A 20,196-nucleotide genomic window follows, 5' to 3' on the forward strand; every position below is an offset into this window, starting at 1 on the left:
GCTCCCAAGCTTGATTTACGCCTGCGTAAAAATTCTGTGTGGGAGGACCTTTAGCCTCCCTTCTACGGGCTCTGGGAAGGCTGGGGCTCGAGGTGTCAGCCCCGCAGAGGAGTGCGCATGTGCCGACTCTTCCACCTCCTTGAGGTAGTTGGGGAGTATTTAAAGGGACAGTGTCTCATCAAACTTACCAGCAAGCTTCCCGGGGGAATGAGTCTCTGTGAAAACTCCTCCAGCACGCGTCCTAGAAACAATTAAGTGAGTAAGCGTTTGCATTTTACAAAACGCTTTCCAACTTTTATTTCATTCAAACCTTACCATCCTCTAAGGTGGCGGTTTTACTGATAAGAAAACCATCTTAGAGATAAGAAAGCAAGTTTACAAAGGTTGCTGTTAAGTTCATCGCCCAGGAAATCTTTTTTCACCAGTCCTCACCTGGAATGCAGATCAGGAAATTGACCCAGCCTCCCTTCTCTCTGCATTTGGTCAGGCCTCCAGCTCCTCTGAAAAAAACAATAGTTTTTCTTATCTCTAACCTAAAATTAATAACGAATGGATTCTAAACCCCTTGGGCAGGGTTCTATTGGTTTTGTACAATTTTTATTTATTTAAAATTTTTTTACATTTTTAAGTAGTTAAAAAAAAATAGGATTTCATAACACTTGAAAATATCCTGAAATTCACACGTGAGTATCCATAAAGTTTCAGTAGATCGCAGCTACACACACTCGATTAAGTACTGTCTGGGTCCCGCAGCAGAGCTGAGCACTTGGTGCAAGGTGGGGGGGGGGCGGTTGCAAAGCCTCAGATAATTATTTTCTGGCCATTTACAGAAAGTTTGCCAACTCTTGCTCAACAGGGTTGGTCACCCAAGCCCTCTTACATCATGGTTGACTTAAAGGATACCCACAGGTAATTATAATCCTATTTTAGCCTTGCTAGGGAGGTGGACTCTACTGCAGTCTAATGCTTGAAGTCAGCCTGAAGCAAGGGCAACTGCCCTGGCCTGAGGGCAGGGACCTGGTTTCCAGTCCTGTGTGGCCTCAGGCAAGTTACTGTTCCTCCAGGCACCTGTTTTATCCCCTTGTCACCTGAGGTTCGATTAGTAGGTGGTATAGCTCATTTTCTTGGAAGGGACTAAGGAATAACCTCAAAGAGAATTCAGGGAAGCACTGGGAAGGTTCCATTCAAGGAGGCAGGCTAACAGGAAAATACTTGTGGAATGAATCAAAAGATCAGCCTTTCCCCGTGACAGGCCAGGGGCAGTGTTGTATTCATAGCACATATATTCAGTTCGTAATAATTAAAGTGATAGACACCATGAATGGAGCCTGTGTGATGTCCTGGGCCACGGCCTTGTCACTTTCTAGACATTACTTCATTTGCTCTTCAGCACACCCTTGGAGAGAGGTACTATTAAAATCCCCATTTTAGGGGCGCCTGGATGGCTCAGTGGGTTAAGCTGCTGCCTTCAGCTCAGGTCATGATCAGGGTCCTCGGATCGAGCCCCGCATCGGGCTCCTTGCTCAGCTGGGAGCCTGCTTCTCTCTCTGCCTCTGCCTGCCTCTCTGCCTGCTTGTGATCTCTGTCTCTCTCTCTCTGTCAAATAAATAAATAAAAACCTTTAAAAAAATCCCCATTTTACAGGAGAGGAAAACTGAGGCCATGCGTCTAAGAGCCTATGGAGCCAAGTGAATGAACAAACATCACTTCTCCCAAAGGCAGTGGGGATGGAAGGGTATATTCTGGAGTCTAGGGAAAGTTGTCCTGATGTCCAGACTAAGAGAGGCGGTCATTCCCCTGCTGTGAGAATGGGGTACATCATGTTCAAGGCTTGGGAACACAGAGCCATTCCCAGTACCCAGGCCCCTGATCTGGGGTGGCTGCTTCATGGGCCAGCTTCCCTCCAGTGAGGCTGTACCCACATCTGTGACATAGCACAGTGTCTGCACACAGCAGAGAGATAAACAGGACTCAGAGGGGCACAAAAGTCTTTCCTGCTGCCTCCCCCAGCGTACCTTGAGATCCACAGAAGACCAGCTCCAAAGACATAGTAGTTCCAGAATCTGGCCAGGGCATTGGAGTAGGAGCTGAAAGGGAGAATAAGAAATACAGAGTAAAGAGAATGCTATGTTCTCAGGAGGGAAGGTGGTGTGGGGATCCCCCAGGGGTATTTCTGGGGTGAAGACCCAGGCCATGGTTCCTCTCCACAGAGATAAAAGGGGGGAGGGTCAGGGTTTATGGGGCTCCTTGGGGGCCTCTCCATATTAGTTTAGGTAGAAACTCAATAGGTGGGGCACCTGGGTGGCTCAGTGGGTTAAGCCTCTGCCTTCTGCTCAGCTCAGGATCTCATGAGCTCAGGGTCCAGGGATCGAGCCTCGAGTTGGGCTCTCTGCTCAGCAGGGAGTCTGCTTCCTCCTCTCTCTTTGCCTGCTTCTCTGCCTACTTGCGATCTTTGTCAAATAAATAAATAAAATTAAAAAAAAAGAAAATTTAAAAAAGAAAGAAAGAAACTCAACAGGCAAACCGGTTGCTGAAAGGCCTCCAGGGCCCTGGGGGGAGGCTCTCCCTTTTCCAGTGATGGGCTGCTTAGAAGAAGAAGCCCCTCTGGGAATTCCCTCAGTGGCCTCTGGATAGCTATGGAAGGGATCATGGAAGGTAATCTGTGGGCTGTGGCTTTTGACTTGGTCCATGATGGAAGACCTAGATTTTGCATTTTGCCTAAATGGTGGTAAAATACACATAACAAATTCTACCATCTTAACCATTTTTAAGTGTACAATTCAGTAGTATTAGGGATATTCACATTGTTGTGCAACCAATATCCAGAACTTTTTTTTTCTTTTTCCAGAACCTTTTCATCTTGAAAAACCGCAACTCTGTACTCATTAAATGCCAGTGCCAAAATCGGTGAACTGTATAGTATGTGAATGATATCTCAATAATGATGATTTTAAAAAAGGATTTTTATCCAATACCCCCCTCCCCCAGGTGACATTGTATCTATTTTGAGATCTAGTTCAAATGCTACTTCTTATAAGAAGTCTTATGTCTTCCACCATTCAGACCCCCAAATCCTCAAACGGAGCACACCCTTTCTATAAAACATGACCTCTCCACACTCATTCTGGCCTGGAGATCCTCAGAGTTCAGGGCACTAGCCCCCAGGGAGCTGGGGTGGGGGGAGGCTGGAGCTGGTGTCCTCCTAATTCAGGCTGGGACGTCTGTGGTCCTAGCTTTGTGACCTTGGGCAAAGCCCTTCTCTTGTCTGGGCTGGGAAGGGGGTGGGTCCTCATCTGGCTGGAGGTGGTTCTGTGGGCCTGCTGTCCCCCAGCTTTTTTCTGCAGGAATGTGGGACAGGCTTCACTTCTGAGCCTGGGAGGTAGGCAAGGAGAAAATTTATGGGTTTTCATCTGACAGTTAAGGACACCAAGGGCAAGGTGGACAAAGCCTGCTGAAGACTTCCAAGCAGGGGGCTGCTGGCCACCTCTTCAGTCATAGAGCCCTGTACCCTGCCTGGCTAAACTATGGCCTTTGCTTTCTGTAGCTCCAGTAGATGGACACCTCTCGGGGAAGATGGCTGGTCACCAAGGCATAAGGCAGGGTAAGAAGATTCTGAAAACGGCCTCAGTGTCCAAGCCTCGTTGCGCTTTTCTTCTGCTTGCACGAATCGGTTAGTTGTTGATCCTGACAGAACTTCTGGATGAAGATTTCACAGTGTAGTGTAGCGAATGGAGTTAAGACATATAAAGGATATTGGGGTCCAGAGTCCTAAGAAGGAGGCCAAGACTATAGGACAGGAATATTTGTCCAGAACGCCAAACTCCTGGAATCCCACCTGTACCTTGGATGCCCTGCAGTAGAGTTTTAACAAGAGACCCCACTATCACATCTTAGGGCCCAGAGGAGCTAAGGGTCTGTCCAGGGAGGCCTGCTTGCCCGGGAGGGGGGTGGCAGTGCCAGGGAGCACCTCCTACTTGGATGCTTTGCCATTCCAAGGCTGGCCCTTTAAACCCCAGACCATGATGTCACCACAGACAGCAAGGGATGGGAGGGGGACTGCAGGCCTGAGGGTGGACTGCATTTCCCAGCAGTCTTGGGTACACCACACCTCTCCCAGCAGGCACTGGCTCACTGCAGAATATTAACCAGTTCCGTGCCCGTTTCCAAGTCGGTTCTGCTGTCCGGCCGTTCCGGGGTGAGGGAGGGATTCCCCAGTGGGTGGAATGCTTGGGGCACAGATGAAGCAGGTCAAATCTTTGGGCCTGGTATAGGATTGGTCCTCTTTCCTGCCAGAGTCCTGGCATCACTCCCAGCTTCCTGGTGCAGACTCCGGAGTCCTCTCTTCCGGTGCAGTCTCCTTCCTAGAACGCAGGAGCCTAGCCCCAGTTGGACCCCATCCCATTCTGCTTAAGCTTTGACCCCAGGCTCCTGCGGGGGCTACCCCCGGTCTGGCAGGACCCTTTAAGCCGTGAGGGGACTACATTTCCCAGCGGCCCCGGGAATTTCCTGACGCAGCGCTCCCCTCCCTCCACCCCCCCAGCCCTCGGGGAGGTGCGGGCCGGGCGGGGGGAGGTGACTTGATGTCATCCTGAGCAGCTGGGCGGCGGGTGCCGGTGCGCACAGAGCCGGGGTTCCCGCGGCGCAGCGCGGCGCTGGGTCGGGTCCCAAGACTTGAGGAGAGGTCCACACGCTGCCGGGGTAGCCCAGAGCGCGCCGACCGCCTGCACCCCGACCTGGGGCTGAGCTGGGGGCATGCTCCGGCTCTCCCGGAGCGAGAGAGAGAACCCAGGAGCGCCGCCACCCAGAGCCAGCGCCCGGAGCGAAACCGCTGCGAAGGAGACCTGAACAGCCTACCCCTCCCCACTCGCAGCCCCCGGTGGTCGGGGACGGAAGTCGGGGCTTCTGAGAAGTGAGTGTCCCCCACCAGGAGGCAGATGAGATTTGGGGGACGAGGAAGGAGGAGCTGAGGTAGAGGAGCTTGCCAGATTTTAGAAGGGAGGGGTGGCGTGGGGATAGGGCCCCCATTCTTGGGGAAGTCTCTGGTGGCCTGGATTAGTGGAGCAGAAGGGGGCCCCATTCTGTTAGGGGCCAGGGATAAGGATGGGGTTCCCCATTCTACATAGGGACTGGTGTGGGGGATAGGCCCCATCCCAAGAGGGGTTGTTTTGGAGCCTGGGATCTTTCCGTCTGGGAGAAGGGCGGGACATGCTCCTTTGGGAAGGGGCTGCACCTGTATTTAGGATCTGGGTGAGGGTAGGAGGGAAACGAAGATTTGAGCACTCGGACTTGGGCAGCCCCACACACTGTCTTTCCTGGAAGAACTGACAGGCTCTCTGTTTCTTTTGCTGGTCTCTCTGCCCTGACTTCATTTTCAAAAGAGCCAGGGTGAGAACCCTCACTGGACTCTTCGGGACCCCCAGGAAGGACCTGAGGCCTGAGCCATCCTCCTCTCTACTCTGCCTGCCCCCCCAGGACTGGGCAGTTGCCAGAGGCCCTGGGGGGGCCCAGACTGTGGTTGTGCCCACCCCCCCGCCTCCAGGATGGGCCCAAGTTAGTCAGCCTCACCCCGTTCGGCATCCTCCAGGCCCAGAGGGAACCCCGGGGGCTCTGAAAGCTTGACCCACCACCTGGCTGCCATGGAGACGAAGCTGCCCCCCGCAAGCACCCCCACCAGCCCTTCTTCCCCGGGGCTGTCGCCCGTGCCCCCACCCGACAAGGTGGATGGCTTCTCCCGCCGTTCCCTCCGCAGGGCCCGGCCCCGGCGCTCCCACAGCTCCTCTCAGTTCCGCTATCAGAGCAATCAGCAAGAGCTCACTCCGCTGCCCCTGCTCAAAGGTGAGCCGTGCTGCTGGCTGCCAGGGTCCCTGAGCCCGACGGTGGGCAAGCAAAGCTGCAGCGGGTAGTGACATGCCGCTGGCAGCTGCGGTTAGAGGGTTTAGATGGCCCCTTCCAGGCGAGGGACTCCACCACTAGAGATGACCCCCACCCCCCAGCCCTCCAGCCCTCTCTGCTGACGCATGGCCTGACTGGCCTGTCATCCTTGGAGGTGGGGCATCTGGAAGTGGCGCCACCCTGGGGGGCAGACCAGGGCCAAGGGTGGGGCGCATAGCCTGGGTTCCAGGAGGCCACAGCTAGGGTCCTGGAGCAGGTGCTCAGCCCGGCTCCCCGTGATCACCGTGTAGTCTCGCCACCGCTGGGCCACAGGGCCCCCGACTGGCTGAGCCAGGGAGCACCCAAGAGATCCTCAGCCCCCACCGTCCTCCCCCTTTCTGGTTCTCAGAACAGAGTGCCGGCTGGGAGAGGAAGGCATGGCGGTTTCAGGCACCTGTGGAAAGCCCAGGCTTCCGGGGTCCCTTCCCTGGCTCTGAGTCAGGCCATCATGCCGTCTGCGCCTGGGTTAGGAGGGAGAGATGCAGCTCCTTTACCCTGCAGAAGTGGAGGATGGGACAGAAGTCGTTTGCTCCCTGCAGAGAGTGGGGGATGACACAAGAGCAGGGGGTCCGGGGGCAGGGGAGGCCGCTCTGTGGATTCGGAGGGCACGCCAAAGCCGGGAGCTGTGGTAACTGGGGCACAGGCTCAGCCCCCTCCCTTCTCCCCAGATGTGCCAGCCTCTGAGCTGCATGAGCTGTTGAGCCGGAAGCTGGCCCAGTGTGGGGTGATGTTTGACTTTTTGGACTGTGTGGCTGACCTGAAGGGGAAAGAGGTGAAGCGGGCGGCACTCAATGAGCTGGTGGAGTGTGTGGGGAGCACCCGGGGGGTCCTCATTGAGCCTGTCTACCCAGACATCATCCGCATGGTAAGCGCCTGGCCCCTGACCTCTGGGGGAGGGCTGGGGGGACATGGAACCCTACTGACCTGCTTCTGCAAAGAAGAACCCGCCACTACCGGTCCCCCAGCCCCACTGCCTCCCTCAGCGCCTCCTGGGCCTGACCCACCATGCACTTCGACTTATGCCCTCCCGAGGCCCGGTGTGCCCGCCCACCACGTCCCTTATTGCCATGGCCTGGCTCAGGCGCTGCCTTTTCCACGGAGTTTCTTAATGTTCGAGCTAGAAATCTCCTTTGTGTTGACTAGAATGTCCATAGACCTTACCGCTTAACATTTTGTCTTCCCCGCTGGACTGTGCCCACTAGAGAGCAGGGATGTGTCTTGTTTATTTCTGGGTTCCCAGCCCCCTGCCCAGGGCTTCCGTGAGGCAGGCGCTGAGGCTCATTAGAACTCTGGATAGGGGACCTCCTGGCTTCTGCCTCCGATGACTCTTCCTAAAAGAACCCTGCCCCTGCCCTTCAGATCTCAGTGAATATCTTCCGGACCCTACCACCCAGTGAGAACCCTGAATTTGATCCTGAAGAGGATGAACCCAACCTGGAGCCTTCTTGGCCACATCTGCAGGTATGGGGGCTGGGGAAGGCAGGAAGCTGGGTTTCAGTAGAGGGGAGAGGGTCTCCTATGCTGGCAGAGAGGGGGCCGTAGGGCCGGGGGAAGAGGGAGGCTGTTCCTGAACTCACCTTTTTGTCTGTCCCCTCTCCCAGCTGGTGTATGAGTTTTTCCTACGTTTCCTGGAGAGCCCAGACTTCCAGCCCTCCGTGGCCAAGAGATATGTGGATCAAAAGTTTGTGCTGATGGTGAAGTGGGGAGCCCAGGCTGGGTGGTGCCATGGGACAGGGGCAGGCTCTCTGAGGGGTGTGGGGATAGGATGGAAGCAGCCTGGGCTTGGGCTCCCCCCTGACCCCTGACCCTGGGTCCCCTAGCTCCTGGAGCTATTTGATAGTGAGGACCCCCGGGAGCGCGAGTACCTCAAGACCATCCTGCACAGGGTCTATGGCAAGTTCCTGGGGCTCCGGGCCTACATCCGCAAACAGTGCAGCCACATCTTCCTCCGGTGGGTGCCTGCTGCCTGCCCAGCTGAGACCTGGGGCGGGAGGGGAGAGCTACAGGGGAGAAGAGGGAGGCAGAGTCTCCCGTGAGGTCAGCAGGGAAAGGGTATTTATTTCCATTTTACAGATGAGGAAATACAGACTGAGGGAGATGAATTGGTTTGCAGGGACTAGGTCAGTCCTGGGAGCCTAGGATCAAATCTTCTGACCTTTATTGCGACCAAGCCATAAAGACCCAAGTAAAGAGATTGTTTCTGCAAACGTGGATTGAGCAACAGTGCCCAGTGGGGATAGGGGCCCACATGGCCTTGTAGTTGAGATTGGCTTTGGAGCTCAGTGGCCTTTCTGAGTTTGGTTCAAATGTTTAGGTGAACGTGGGCACATTATTTAAGTTCTCTCATCTCTAAAACGGGAATGATAGCTCTACTCCCCCGGGGATGGTCATCAGGGCTAAATGAGACAATGTCTCCAAAGCACAAAGGATGTAGCTCTTTGGCCAAGGCTGGGAATCTGAAACATTAGCTCTTACGGTATTGGCTACAAAATAGCCGAGCCCCGGTCCCTGTCCTCCAGGAGCTCCGGGTCCGTCAGATCCCCGGCTTATTAACTTTGGGGCAGGAGTTGTTGAACTGCTGAGCCTCGATTTCTTCATCTATATAATGGATCTAATAAACCCTATCTCGCAGGATAATTTCGAGAAGCACAGAGTAGACACTCTTTAAGTGTTTGTCATTCTTTCGGTTGAAAGGCATGAAAGCCAAGGATGCAAGCTAGGGGCCTGCGGACTGGATGGGGTCCCGAAAATGAGAGTCAGGGTCTGGGGGAGAAAAAGACAAGTTGGAATGCCTCATAGAAGAGAGGTCTGAGCACCAGGGCCTGGGCTGAGGAGGGTGATTCAGAGGTGGGTGTGGATTTCCGGGGGGCCTGGTTTGGGAAGGGAGCACAGCCTCTGGGTTGGGAGACAGTCAGATTAGTGTGCAGGGTGGGGGCGGTAGGCACGATGGCTGAAGGGGGCGCTGGGCCAACTCGAATTGCTCTGAACCCTTCCGCAACCTCCCCTTTTTCTCACAGGTTCATCTATGAACTCGAGCACTTCAATGGTGTGGCTGAGCTGCTGGAGATCTTAGGAAGGTGACTCTCTGGGCCTCGGCTGGAGCCTTAGGATTCTGGGAGGAAAAACAGAGGCCGCGCCGTCTGAGCCCTCCTCCTCTCTTCTTCCCCCTCCACAGCATCATCAATGGCTTTGCGCTGCCCTTGAAGACCGAGCACAAGCAGTTCCTGGTCCGGGTCCTGATTCCCCTACACTCTGTCAAGTCACTCTCTGTGTTTCACGCCCAGGTAAGGCCCAGGCCTGGCCCTGCCGCAGGAGAAAGATCCTGGCAGAGGCAGGGCAGCCATGGGGTCAGCCCGACACTCCGCTCCGCCCGCACTAAGTCATGAACTCCTGGGGTCTCCCCTCACTTTTTTCTTTGCCAATTCTGTTCCGTCTACCATAGAGAATTTCCACGACGCTTTAAGGCTGATGTCAGATATCAGCTTCCTGAAGCCTTCCCAGTTATTTGCCTCCCGACCTGCTCTAGGCAGGACTAAATTCTTCTCTTTCCATATTCCCATAGATTGTGATGTAGATTTCAATTATGGAAACTTTTGTGAAATTTATAAGGGCTATTTTGGTGCCTCTTCCCTCTGGAAGGACACTCTGTGTCCCCGCACACAGAGCATGGTGCTTGGCCCAATCTGGATAGTCAGTCGGTAAATGCTTGGCGAATGAGAGAGGAGACTGGGTAAGGGAGCGAACGTCTGGCGTCCGGTCGCAGTCCCTTCCTGACCCCAGTCTTCTTTCTCCCCCCAATCCCCACCCCCCCTCAGCTGGCATACTGTGTGGTGCAGTTCCTGGAGAAGGATGCCACCTTGACAGAGCACGTGAGTACCTCTGGGGGGGAAAGGCAGGCCGCACCCCTGCAGGTCTGACTCTTCTGCCTCAACTCCCACAGGTGATCCGGGGGCTGCTCAAATACTGGCCAAAGACCTGTACGCAGAAAGAGGTATGAGGAAGGGCTCTGATGTCCCCCAGAGGGGTGTTGGGGGGCCCCGGTTCCGGCGGGTGGTCACATGTGGGTGGGGGGAGATGGGAACTGCGATCTCCTGTGTCCCGAACCCCAGGTGATGTTTTTGGGGGAGATGGAAGAGATTCTGGATGTCATTGAGCCCTCCCAGTTTGTGAAGATCCAGGAGCCCCTCTTCAAGCAGGTGGCCCGCTGTGTGTCCAGCCCCCATTTCCAGGTATGGGGTGGGAACAGGTAGGGGTGGGATCCCGGGTATGGACTAGGAGGGCTGGCCAGTTGACCTAACACAGCTCCCTCCAACCTCAGTTTCTCCTCTGGACCCACCAGGGTCTGATAATGGGGCAATAACTGGACTTCAGGTCGGGAGACCTAGGTGCAGGCCTCAGCCCTTTAACCCCACGGGCTAAAGGTCCCAGGCCATCATTTGCCACGCGAATCTGATGATGCTTCCTCATCTGTGGAGTGGACCACAGTAGTCTCTTCCCAAGGTAGTGATGAGGACTAAGGAGAGTGTAGTGCTAACCTAGCTGGAAAACTCATGTGTGCTCCAAAATGGCTTGTTATCCCCGCTCCCTTCTTGGTGGCTTTTGGTGTCATGAGTCCCACTCCGGCGCCCAGCCAGGCAGTCCCACTTCCTCAGGCTGGTTGGAATTGCTATTTTCCTGCACGTGTGTGCCCATTTGTCTGTGCTTTAACCTGGTGAAAGTCAAGTCTTCCTCACAGGGAGTCTGGCATTGAAGTTTATTAAACACCTCGTTTGATTCTTACAACAGCCCTAGGGAGAGAGCTATTAAGAGCCCCATTTTACAGTTGAAAAGACCGAAGCTGAGAGGTTGAAGGCCTCACCCTGGGTCATCTGTCCAGTGTGTAGCAGAACTAGGATTCAACCCTGAGCGGTGGACTCCGAATCCAGTGCTCTTTTGTCTTCACTATACTGTCTTCTCCAGTGGGTCAGATGAGCCCTGAGGATTGGGTGTGTGGAGGGTGGGGCACCCTGGGTTTGGTGGGTAGAGGTGGATACCAGGCCTTGCACCTGCGGGGACGCCACTGCCAGGCGCCTACTCTGCCCCCTTGCTGTCCCAGGTTGCAGAGCGGGCTCTGTACTTCTGGAACAATGAGTATATCCTGAGCCTCATTGAGGACAACTGCCACACTGTGCTGCCTGCTGTGTTTGGGACCCTCTACCAAGTCTCTAAGGAACACTGGAATCAGTGAGTGCCTAGGCCTTGACCTAACCCACAGAAGCTGGGTCCAGGGCCGGCCGGTCCAGACCCGGGAGGGTCGGGGCTGGGGAGAGGGGCAGGCTGAGAGCAGAACTGTTCAGAGCTGCGTGTGCATTTGGGGAACGGTCGGCAGAGTGCAGGGGAGGGACACGGTGCCCGACTGAGCTGTCCCCATTTCCTCACCCTCCCCGGACCCTGCCAAGAACCATCGTGTCTCTGATCTACAACGTGCTCAAGACGTTCATGGAGATGAATGGAAAGCTGTTTGATGAGCTCACGGCCTCCTACAAGCTAGAAAAGCAGCAGTGAGTGTTGGGCTGCGCCTGGGGGGAGAGGGGGAAAAGCAGGATGGAGCCGGCTCCTGTGGTTGGAAGGAGCCTCGGAGGACGGCCCCACATCCTGTGTGATCAGGGTTTAGTCTGTGGGTTCCTGCTGGGCCGTGTACGCCCAGCTCGCCAGTGCAGCCTCCAGTCGTGTTCCCAAGTTGGCTCCCAGGTCTGGAGCTTTCTCCCCTTCAGCTCCATGACCACAGGCTAGGGCCTGTTTCCCAGCGCTCTCTTCCCTAAGTGGAAGGTCCCGTAAAGTCCCTACATAGTAGGGTGGTGGTGAGCGAGGCTGGACGGTGGGTGGGCTCGGGTAGGGGAGCTGCCTCACCCTCTCTCCTCAGGGAGCAGCAGAAGGCCCGGGAGCGTCAGGAGCTGTGGCAAGGCCTGGAGGAGCTACGGCTACGCCGGTTACAGGGGACCCAAGGGGCCAAAGAGGCACCCCTCCAACGGCTTACACCCCAGGTGGCCGCCAGCGGGGGTCAGAGCTAGAGACCCCCGAGAAGGGGAGGAGCTAAATCCAGAGCTATCAGTCCCTCCATCCCTCTCCTACCCAGGGGCCTAGAGAGACGCGCACCTACCCCCGGCCTTGCCAGAGTGGGCTCGGAGGGCTCCCTGCCTGGCCCAGCGTGGGCAGCTTCCACTGCGGGGGAGGAGAGGAGATGGTGGTCCTGGCAACAGAACTCTCAGGCCTTTGTGGCAGGACTTGACCAGGGCAGGCTTGGCCAGGAGGCTGCCGCTGCGGACTGCGCCTGCCCCGCAAAGCTGGGCTCCAGACTGCAGGCAGGTTCTCCCCCTGCTCCTGCCTAGAGCAAGGGGACTCAGCCCCGCGCCTGCCCCGCCTCGTGCCAGCACGAGGTCCTTCCTCACCCTACCATGGGATCCATGGTTTATTTATTCTCCCCAGCTCACCCCCGACACATGCCCCTGGGGCATCCTCTTTCCCTCCTCTCCCTCACCCTGTACTTCCTGGTCCCCTTTTTATTTATTGGGCAGGGGGAGGGGTGAGGGCATAGGCAGAAGAGATTCCCCGTGTCCTAGGGTGGGGGGTGGTGTCACAGTTAACCATGGTCTGTCCCCCTTCCCCTGGCTGGGGGTAGACTTAATAAAGAGAGAAACTTGAGAACTGCTTGCTTTATTTAGGGGTAGGGACAAAGAGCCGAGTGAAATGATGACAGACTGGTTAGGAGGCCAGGCCGAGGCAGGGGAGGGGCCGAAATTGTCCTCTTCTCTCGAGGTGACAATCACAGAATCTTAAGAGAGCTGGCTGAACCTGTTGTCCTCAAGGAGGCTCAGGATATAGAGGATATACTCCAGCTCAGACCCTCTGACCAAGGTGAAGGAAGAAGGGCTAGTAGCGTGAGAGGCGACACATGTCACACTGGCAGGTCCTGGCCGTGAAGATCTCCAGCTCCTCCCTCCGGTCCCCCCCACACTGCAGCTGCACCTTCACCTGTGGGGGAGGGGGACCGTGTTCCACTCAGGTGGCCTTCCATTCCATCCATTCTTGGGCCATCTTGATCCTCGTCTTCCTCTGTCTCTCCCCACCCCCAAAGAGCCACTACTGGGCTGGGCTCTCTCACCTTCCTCAGGCCACTGATGGTACAGCACTGAGAGACGGAGGTCACGTTATGTCGATAGCCACTGGCCACCAGCACGGAGTACCGGGAAGGGAAGGCGCTGGACTCACAGTGGCCCACACAGGCCTGTGCCACATGGGAGCCCTGGCAGGTGCCTTGGCGGTCACTTCGCACTGTCACATTGAAGGCTAGAAGGAGACAGGCGAGTGGCAAGCAGTGCCTCTGCGAAGCCTCGCCTAGCTCCTGTCGCCGGGACCTCAGGGTGGGTCCATGGCGGGTGCTGCCCGCCCTTCTGTCCCGTGCATCAGCTCTCTGCCCCCACCCAGCTGTCTGTTCCCAGGGTTACTCACGGTGCAGGTGGCAGCCTGGGATGGGTGCCTGGCGACCCCAACCTTCCATCACTGCCAAGACCAGCAGGCAGAGGAGCAGCGTTTGGGGGGATGCCATGGGGATCTGCGACAGCGGGTAGAGCGCGATCTCGAGAGAAGTGTGCAGCTGGGAAGGCCAGTCCTTTACTGTGTGCCTGCAGGTGAAGGAGCCAGAGTTAGGCTGGTTTTCCTGACTTGGGGGAGGCGAGCCCGGGAGTGGGGCTGGCTTTTCCTCTATCTGCCTTTGGGTGCATGGGCGTGCGTGTGTGCAGCTGTCAGCCCACTGCAGTGATTCTCCCGAGGAATCTCTTCTACCATCTGGAGCACAAACATCGGCCTCCCCTCCATCTGCCCCATCTGCAGGCCCCAGGCCCTCCCGGGGCTCCTGCTGCCTCTGGGGGCTTACCACTTCCGAGGTCCAGGCACTGAGTGGCTCGCCGAATGGGTTCCTCAGATCTCCGGACGGCTCGGCTCTCTGGATCTTTATTTGCCGCGTCTGGAGCCACACCCTCCTGGGGATCAGCTTACGGGCCCGCCTCCCCGGCAGAGGCCTCCGAGCAACCCCACCTGGGAGATGCAGCTCTGCTCCGAGGCGTGGTCCTCGGAGAGTGACTGCTGTGGCTTTCTGCGGCCCAAGGTCCAGGGCTGGGGGAAGTGAGATGTGGAAGAAAGCCTGGGAGCTGGTGGAGTGGGCAGCTTATGTGCAGCTGCGGAGAGAGGGATCGAGCCTGGGCTGCGCTGTGGCCGCCAGGGTTCTTCTCTGCTGCGTGACTTTGGGCAAGACACTCCCCTGTTCGGGGCCTTACCACCCCAACCCTAGAGCTACTAAACTCATCCTTGCTTGTCCCTTATCCACTGCACAGGAAAAGGGTTGAGAGGATGTTTTTAAGGACAAAGAAAGTGACACCAATAAGGGGCTCCTGAAATACGCTGGGAGGCAGAACTGGGGAGATGGGGGGTTCTAAGTACATTTCAAAGCTTCATTTTCACTTGTCATCCTGGGGGTCAGCCACAGAGTGTGGCTCTCCCTTGACCCTGGAATAACAGGGACCTGACTCCTGGAACAGTCTGAAGCTGTCAACCCCAGCAAAGCCCGTGGTCTAGTCCAGCTCTGGCTCTGGTTTTACAGGTAAAGCAGCAAAGGCTTAGAGAAGGAAAGCTACCAAAGGTCACAGAGTCAATGTCAGGCCCAAGCTGCTCTCCATACCTGGTGCTAAATTACACTTGGGGCAAAAATGGGGCAAGTTGGAAAAGATCCCTGGTCAACAGTAGCTGCACGGACTAGGGCACGCCAGAGATCAGAAAGAAGCCTGTGGTGATTTGGCCCCCCACACCCCAGGGCCACTGCCTCACTGACTTACTCAGAAAGGCAGGGCCAGCCACACACACCACCCTAGCTTGAAGGTGCCTGAGAGCTCACTGAATCCTACCCCTTTGTTGTTCAGATGAGAAAGTCTGAACCAGAGAGGAAAGTGACTTAGCCAAGGCCTCACTGTAAGCTAGTCTGAGTCAGAGTGGCACTCGGCTCTCTAGATTCTGGAGTTGTGCCTTTCAGCATCTTTGCAAAGCAGGCCATGTTCGGGACCGTAGGACAAAGGCTATAAACGCAACTTGTCCTTAACCTTGCAGTTCCCCTTTGGCCCTTCTCCCCTCAGCACTTGGGCCTGTCTACACCAGCCAGGTCTTCTCCCCATCCCAGTAATGAGGCCAAACAAGGGGACCCCAAGGGACTTCCAACATTCCAGCCCCAATTCTCCCATTGATCACGGGAACCTAGCATCCGACAGATCATCAGTTCTGTTTAAAGACTAGAAGTGACAAGGACTCACTATCTCACAAGGTGGCCCATTCTAATACTGGATATTTATAACAGATTCCTTTGTTCTGAGCTAAACTGAGTTTCCCTAAATTCCCATCTATTTGATCTGTGGCCATACAACCAAGTCTAACCTGTCTGTCCCAGATCAGCCCTCGGGTTACGTGAAGTCAGAGCTTGGGTGCCCCGGTCTTCTCCAGTGGCCCCAACCCCGGGCCAACTTGCAGTTAATCTGAGAAGCTTTATTTTACTTTACTGTCAAAAGCCAGAGGGATAGGTGAGTGGAAAGCATTTATCTCCTGAGAGTGTACTCTGAGGCCAAACTGCGTGGGGTTTGGGATAGATGAGATCTTGAGGGTCAGCAGGGCTCAGGAAAGTGAGTCTTCTAAGACCCCATTCTCTAAGCCCTGGTGCAGAGGCTAAGGTTTGTAGGCGGGTATGGACCCCACCCACCCAAAACCAACCCCCAACAGTAACTAGGCAAACCCAGGGGGAGGCTTCAGGCTTTGCTTCCCCGTATCTTCAGGAAAGAGTTTGCTCTCTCTCTACTTCATGAAATTCAGTCAATAACTCTTCATAAATAATTTATTTTCATTAGGATCCTAAGTGCTGGAGATGAAAGACCTAAACTGGCCCTTAGAGCAGTACAGCTCTCAGACTGGAACATTTTAGGAAGTTCTTTTCTTAGTGTTTTAAATTGAAAAAAAAAAAAAAATCCATTGTAAAGGGGCAAAGGATAAGACAAACCCACAAGGGGACTCCGGGAGTTTGGAGCCCGCGTTCCCCATGACAGAGGACGGAATGTGAAGTCAGTGCGAGAGGACACGCTTCCCTGCTGCATCTGGAAGGCTCACTGGCTGCTCCTTCTGAAGAAATAGCGGAAGGGGAAGAGAGAGCTGTGGAAGGAGAGCAGGATGGTTTGAGATTCGGGAGGTCCCTCCCTTCTCCCAGTCCCATTAAGGCCCCATTAACTAGGGCATTTTTGCTTTGGGGAATCACTGTATGGATTCAACTCTGGAGCCGCATGTGAAAAGGTACCCAAGTGAGCTGATACTCAGGAGTGGGGCATGACGAAGGAGAATTGCAGTGGGGCGGCTGAGCTGGAGAGAGAGAAAGGGATCTGCGGACTATCTTCTGCAGAAAGGACTCTGAAGACACAGCCTGGGTGCAGAGGGGGAGAATGGAAGCATTTTGGTAACCAAAGAGTCCGAATGACCCAATGGTAAGACTCGTCTCTGTCCAAGCAGCACTTGTGGAACGAGGTCTAATGCCAGGCACGTTTGGGGGGGGGGCGGTGTAAGAACGAACAAGACACAGTCTTTATTAGATTCAGTTAGGGCCCTTGTGCAGAGTCTCACTTCCCTCGAGTATCCTGGGGGAAATAGAGATTATGCAGGTAATCTGTTTTCTTTTCTAACTTCCCTGAGAGACTCGATGAGGCCGACTCTGGAGCTAGACTGCCCTGGGTCTCAGTGTGATGGTGGGAGCGACACCTGTCCTACCTTAGAAACCCAAAGAAGCCTCTGGTTCCCAGCTCTTGGGGTCCTGTAGGTGGAGGTGGATAGTTTTGCCGCAGTGGGGGGATGATCTGCTCGGCTAGGCTGTCCTCCCACTTAGAATCTCCAAGGAAAACAGGGAAAAAGTGTTAGTTTGCGGGCTGCTTTCATGGGACATCGTGTGGACCGAGGGCAGCCTTACACCAAGACTCGTTTGTTCTGACCTTCCCAGTTTCATCTCAGCTCTGGAGATGTTCTTCTAACCTTGGAGTATTTTCAGTTGGGCCCCTGAGAGTTTTACATGGCTCAAGTCCTCGCCACCCACCACAGAAGGTTTCCTCGTGGAATGGCGACTTGTTGAAGAACTCACGTGCCTACATCCCGGCGTCTGTGATGACTACAGTCCATACCGAATCCTTATGCTAGACAATACCTTAACACGCATTCCCAGCCCCTCCCAAGCATCCACTGCACCTTCAATATTAACACTAATGCCCTGAAGGGAAGAGGTAGAGAGACAGCTTCCCAAAGATAAATCTTCAACGAGACAAAAAAGTGAAACACATCCCTCCCAACTTTTCTGCAAAACTTATCACTCCACGCAGAAATGTTTTCAAATAGCGTGAGCATCATTTTCACCCTCAGAAGCACAAGAAGTACATGAATTGTTCCCCTTTGCTTTTCTTTGGGAGCTTTATTATTTAAGGACAGGCCCCCGGACCCGGAGGATGGCCAATAGGCATCTCCACCAGAGCAAGACACATCGCCCAGCAAGTGTGCCCAGACTCAGAACTCCACGCTGCTCTGCTCATGAGAGAACTAAAGAGGACAGGACGATTATTAAAAAAGAATAAAATTCCCAGAACCTACCCTGTTCCTGGATATCAGTGGTGTTAAATGTTGGGGTGTCCTGCCATTCCTGCTGGGTTTTTCTTTCTCCATTCTGATAAAAAGAGGACCAAGAAAAGTTTTAAACTTTACTCCTATAGAGCTTGGTGAGCTGAATGCTATTTGTTGACTGGTGGTTAGCCAATGAAGACTTCATAGGGCAAGTGCTATTAGAATGGGGACTTGATGGCTGAGTGGGATTTTGTCCTAATTAGGGTGAAGAGATGGTCAGGGAGAGTAGGACATTCTAGACAGGGACATGATGTACAAAGGCACAGGACATTAACAAGTAAATGTGATGAGTGTGGCTAGAACTGGGACAGTGAAAACATGACTATGGCCTAAGCAACAAGCACAGCTACAACTCAATCTTCTCCCTGGGCTACTCCATTGTAGAACTTCTTTTGTACTTTGAAGGGGACATCCTATAACCCAGTTCCAAGCCCACAACATTTCCAGTGGACACCCTGATATTCAGATTCATGGTTCATGTATTTCCTTTGGTATTTTCTGCCAACTGGCCACTCCCCTCACCTGGAAAGGACCTGAGGGCCTGACTACTGTAGCAGTGCTGAGAAGTTCCTTGAGCCATTGTGCTGGTGAAGAATCCTACAGCAAGAACTACATAGACTGGCAGGTGGGGCAGGAGGCAGAGGTATGATAAGCTTTTAGGAAAGTTAGGATGTAGCCCCCATCCAAAGCATAAGCTGTATTTATTTTCTTTCTTTCTTTTAAGATTTGATTGATTGATTGATTTTTGAAAGAGATAGTGAGTGAAAGAGAGAGAGCACAAGCCAGGAGGAGAAGGCAGAGGAGAAGCCCACTTCTCACGGAGCAGGGAGCCCAATGCGGCGGATGCCGGGCTTGATCACCAAACCCTGAGGTCATGACCTGAGCTGAAGGCAGATGCTCTACCGACTGAGCCACCCAGGCACCCTAAGCTGTATTTCTAAGAGAAACTTTTCCACAAAACCTCAGATTCCAGAAAACATAGGCTGCTACTTAAGTAACATTCCTGTAAACATGAAAGGGAACTCTGGGGAGGAAGAAAACCATCTCTGACCTCTTCTGCGTCTCCAGGAGCACTGGTTTACAGGGATACAGCTCTGATTTGTAGCTTGAGGAAATGATTCTTACAGATTTAATGAAACTACGACTAGAGCTTAAATTCTGCTGCATTGGCCCTAACGAAGTATCTACTTAGGCTGGCAGTGGGAACAGAAGGGCAGAGGCCCTGGGCAAAGGTAAAGATCTCCCAACCAGAGGAGATTCCCCTTACAAGACAGTCTAGCATTGTGCTCTCCTGAAAACTTGACAGATGTCTTTTTAGGCAAATGTCATAAGAAAGGAAAAAACACAGCCTGAAATAAGATTGAGGGCACCATCTGGGACTTCCAGCAAGACATAATGCACTTACAACCCAACACAAGGTTGTTCTCTGTATGTTCAGGGCCAGATCTGCTTACAGTTGAAGCAGAGGTGGCAAAAAAAAAAAAAAAAGAAAAAAAGAAAAGGAGACAAAAATCTACACACATGACAATCTGTTTTACTTCTGAACTCTTCATCTGCTCTCCCCTACTTTTTATCCTTAGGAAGTGTGGGATCTCTAGTCTGGGACCTGAAGTAATACAGGGAATGGGTCTGCTTTTCCTTCCCATTCCCCCCAAAACACCTCTTATGAAACGGACACCTTATTCAGATACGTGTTGTGTTCTAAGCTTTCCCTGTACCAGATCCTAGTGGTGTCATGTTCAGACATGACCGTCCACACTGACTGTGACCCAACACCCTGAGTTCCCCAAAGGGGAGAGGAAATATTAAGCATTGGACCATAGGAGCAAATTCAATTTTTCCAGCTCAAGTGACTTACACTGAGAGTTACTGTGATCAGTCTAATTCAGGAGAAATCCTCTCTCCGGGAACAGGGTCTACAATGGAGACCGTCATTGGGCTTTGAGTCAAAATCAATAAACATGTTCCTTTTGGTTTTTTTTTTTCTTGTTTTTCTCTAAACCCAGTATCAGGTTGAAAAGGTAATTATGTTGAGTAAGAAACTGTGGGTACTGTTCTTGAGGGAGATGATGTGTCAAACTAAGAATAGGAAGGTATGAAGGATAGAGAGTGAGGGAAATGTTCTTTTAATAGTAATTCTCTGGGTTGTATAAAGCGTCTTTGTTCTTCAGATCTTCATGTACTCCTCCTGTACTTTCTCATGTCTTCTTCTTCCTTCTTGAAAGGACGGGAGTATAGAAGAAGGCAATCACCTGCCTATCATCACTCCGTGGGCCACTCTGCACAATGGGTCCTGTGCCCTGCCCCTACTCTGAGAGGCAGAGGTCCGAGTCCCTAAGGGTTCTCTCTTCCCCCAACTAAACAGTAAGTTACTGGAAAGAAACCAGGTTTTACGTGTTTGCATGCATCCCAGCAACTAACACAATATCTTGCAAACAGGAGGCAGAAGAACCATTTAGAAATGAAAATCACTTTACTTTTCTACTTTAAAAATGTTTTAGGGAAATCTTTAGGGAAATCCTGTGCTCTTGAAGGCAGCCTTAGGCC

At 53.7% G+C, this 20,196-nt stretch overlaps 3 protein-coding genes and 1 long non-coding RNA gene across 11 annotated transcripts in view; 2 read left to right on the forward strand and 2 right to left on the reverse strand.

Annotated features, from left to right (window-relative positions):
* Positions 1 to 119: 119 nt before the first annotated feature.
* LOC116598440 lies at positions 120 to 4,347 on the forward strand. 2 transcript variants are annotated; one of them, XR_004289065.1, is made up of 4 exons: positions 120 to 255; positions 3,545 to 3,670; positions 4,121 to 4,195; positions 4,294 to 4,347. It is a non-coding gene; the product is annotated as an uncharacterized LOC116598440 (long non-coding RNA). The 2 variants fall into 2 exon arrangements; XR_004289066.1 differs by lacking the exon at positions 4,121 to 4,195 and having other exon boundaries at positions 4,294 to 4,342.
* A 448-nt stretch (positions 4,348 to 4,795) lies between these two features.
* PPP2R5B (protein phosphatase 2 regulatory subunit B'beta) lies at positions 4,796 to 12,612 on the forward strand. Of its 2 annotated transcripts, XM_032357243.1 has the most exons (15): positions 4,842 to 4,909; positions 5,379 to 5,385; positions 5,750 to 5,835; positions 6,600 to 6,796; positions 7,291 to 7,392; positions 7,533 to 7,625; positions 7,752 to 7,882; positions 8,949 to 9,008; positions 9,107 to 9,215; positions 9,747 to 9,800; positions 9,872 to 9,922; positions 10,041 to 10,160; positions 11,027 to 11,154; positions 11,370 to 11,471; positions 11,834 to 12,612. In XM_032357243.1, exons 4-15 carry the CDS (start codon positions 6,659 to 6,661, stop codon positions 11,979 to 11,981), a joined length of 1,236 nt encoding a protein of 411 aa, XP_032213134.1. In that variant the 5' UTR covers positions 4,842 to 4,909; positions 5,379 to 5,385; positions 5,750 to 5,835; positions 6,600 to 6,658; the 3' UTR covers positions 11,982 to 12,612. The 2 variants fall into 2 exon arrangements, with proteins under 2 accessions (XP_032213133.1, XP_032213134.1); XM_032357242.1 differs by having other exon boundaries at positions 4,796 to 4,909; positions 5,379 to 5,835.
* Positions 12,613 to 12,614: 2 nt separating this feature from the next.
* GPHA2 (glycoprotein hormone subunit alpha 2) lies at positions 12,615 to 15,322 on the reverse strand. The gene is made up of 4 exons (XM_032357253.1): positions 13,844 to 15,322; positions 13,420 to 13,592; positions 13,073 to 13,257; positions 12,615 to 12,942 (listed from the first exon to the last, which is right to left on the reverse strand). The coding sequence occupies exons 2-4, from the start codon at positions 13,514 to 13,516 to the stop codon at positions 12,841 to 12,843; spliced, it is 384 nt and encodes a 127-aa protein (XP_032213144.1). The 5' UTR covers positions 13,517 to 13,592; positions 13,844 to 15,322; the 3' UTR covers positions 12,615 to 12,840.
* A 495-nt stretch (positions 15,323 to 15,817) lies between these two features.
* Positions 15,818 to 20,196, reverse strand: part of MAJIN (membrane anchored junction protein) — a 28,813-nt gene continuing 24,434 nt past the window's right edge. For 4 of the 6 annotated variants that reach the window (XM_032357249.1, XM_032357248.1, XM_032357247.1 and 1 more), the window contains 2 exons: positions 17,620 to 17,692; positions 15,818 to 16,149 (listed from right to left, as the gene is read on the reverse strand). In XM_032357249.1, the coding sequence (XP_032213140.1) occupies positions 15,938 to 16,149; positions 17,620 to 17,692 (285 nt within the window). In that variant the 3' untranslated portion in view covers positions 15,818 to 15,937. Of the gene's footprint in view, positions 16,150 to 16,755; positions 16,874 to 17,619; positions 17,693 to 20,196 lie in introns of all 6 variants that reach the window. The other 2 variants (XM_032357250.1, XM_032357252.1) reach the window with 2 other exon arrangements.

The sequence above is a fragment of the Mustela erminea genome, chromosome 9 (genome assembly GCF_009829155.1).
Source record: "Mustela erminea isolate mMusErm1 chromosome 9, mMusErm1.Pri, whole genome shotgun sequence".
Taxonomy (NCBI): Eukaryota; Metazoa; Chordata; class Mammalia; order Carnivora; family Mustelidae; genus Mustela; species Mustela erminea.

What these genes read in the sequence shown, in the direction of transcription:
- PPP2R5B (XM_032357242.1), top strand. Translation starts at nt 5,637, where the DNA reads ATGGAGACGAAGCTGCCCCCCGCAAGCACCCCCACCAGCCCTTCTTCC. An exon ending in TCTCTGTGTTTCACGCCCAG is followed by an intron (nt 9,216 to 9,746) that starts GTAAGGCCCAGG and finishes ACCCCCCCTCAG; the next exon opens with CTGGCATACTGTGTGGTGCA. An exon ending in AGACCTGTACGCAGAAAGAG is followed by an intron (nt 9,923 to 10,040) that starts GTATGAGGAAGG and finishes CCCGAACCCCAG; the next exon opens with GTGATGTTTTTGGGGGAGAT.
- GPHA2 (XM_032357253.1), bottom strand. Translation starts at nt 13,516, where the DNA reads ATGGCATCCCCCCAAACGCTGCTCCTCTGCCTGCTGGTCTTGGCAGTG. An exon ending in CCCAGGCTGCCACCTGCACC is followed by an intron (nt 13,258 to 13,419) that starts GTGAGTAACCCT and finishes GTCTCCTTCTAG; the next exon opens with CCTTCAATGTGACAGTGCGA. An exon ending in CCATCAGTGGCCTGAGGAAG is followed by an intron (nt 12,943 to 13,072) that starts GTGAGAGAGCCC and finishes CCTCCCCCACAG; the next exon opens with GTGAAGGTGCAGCTGCAGTG.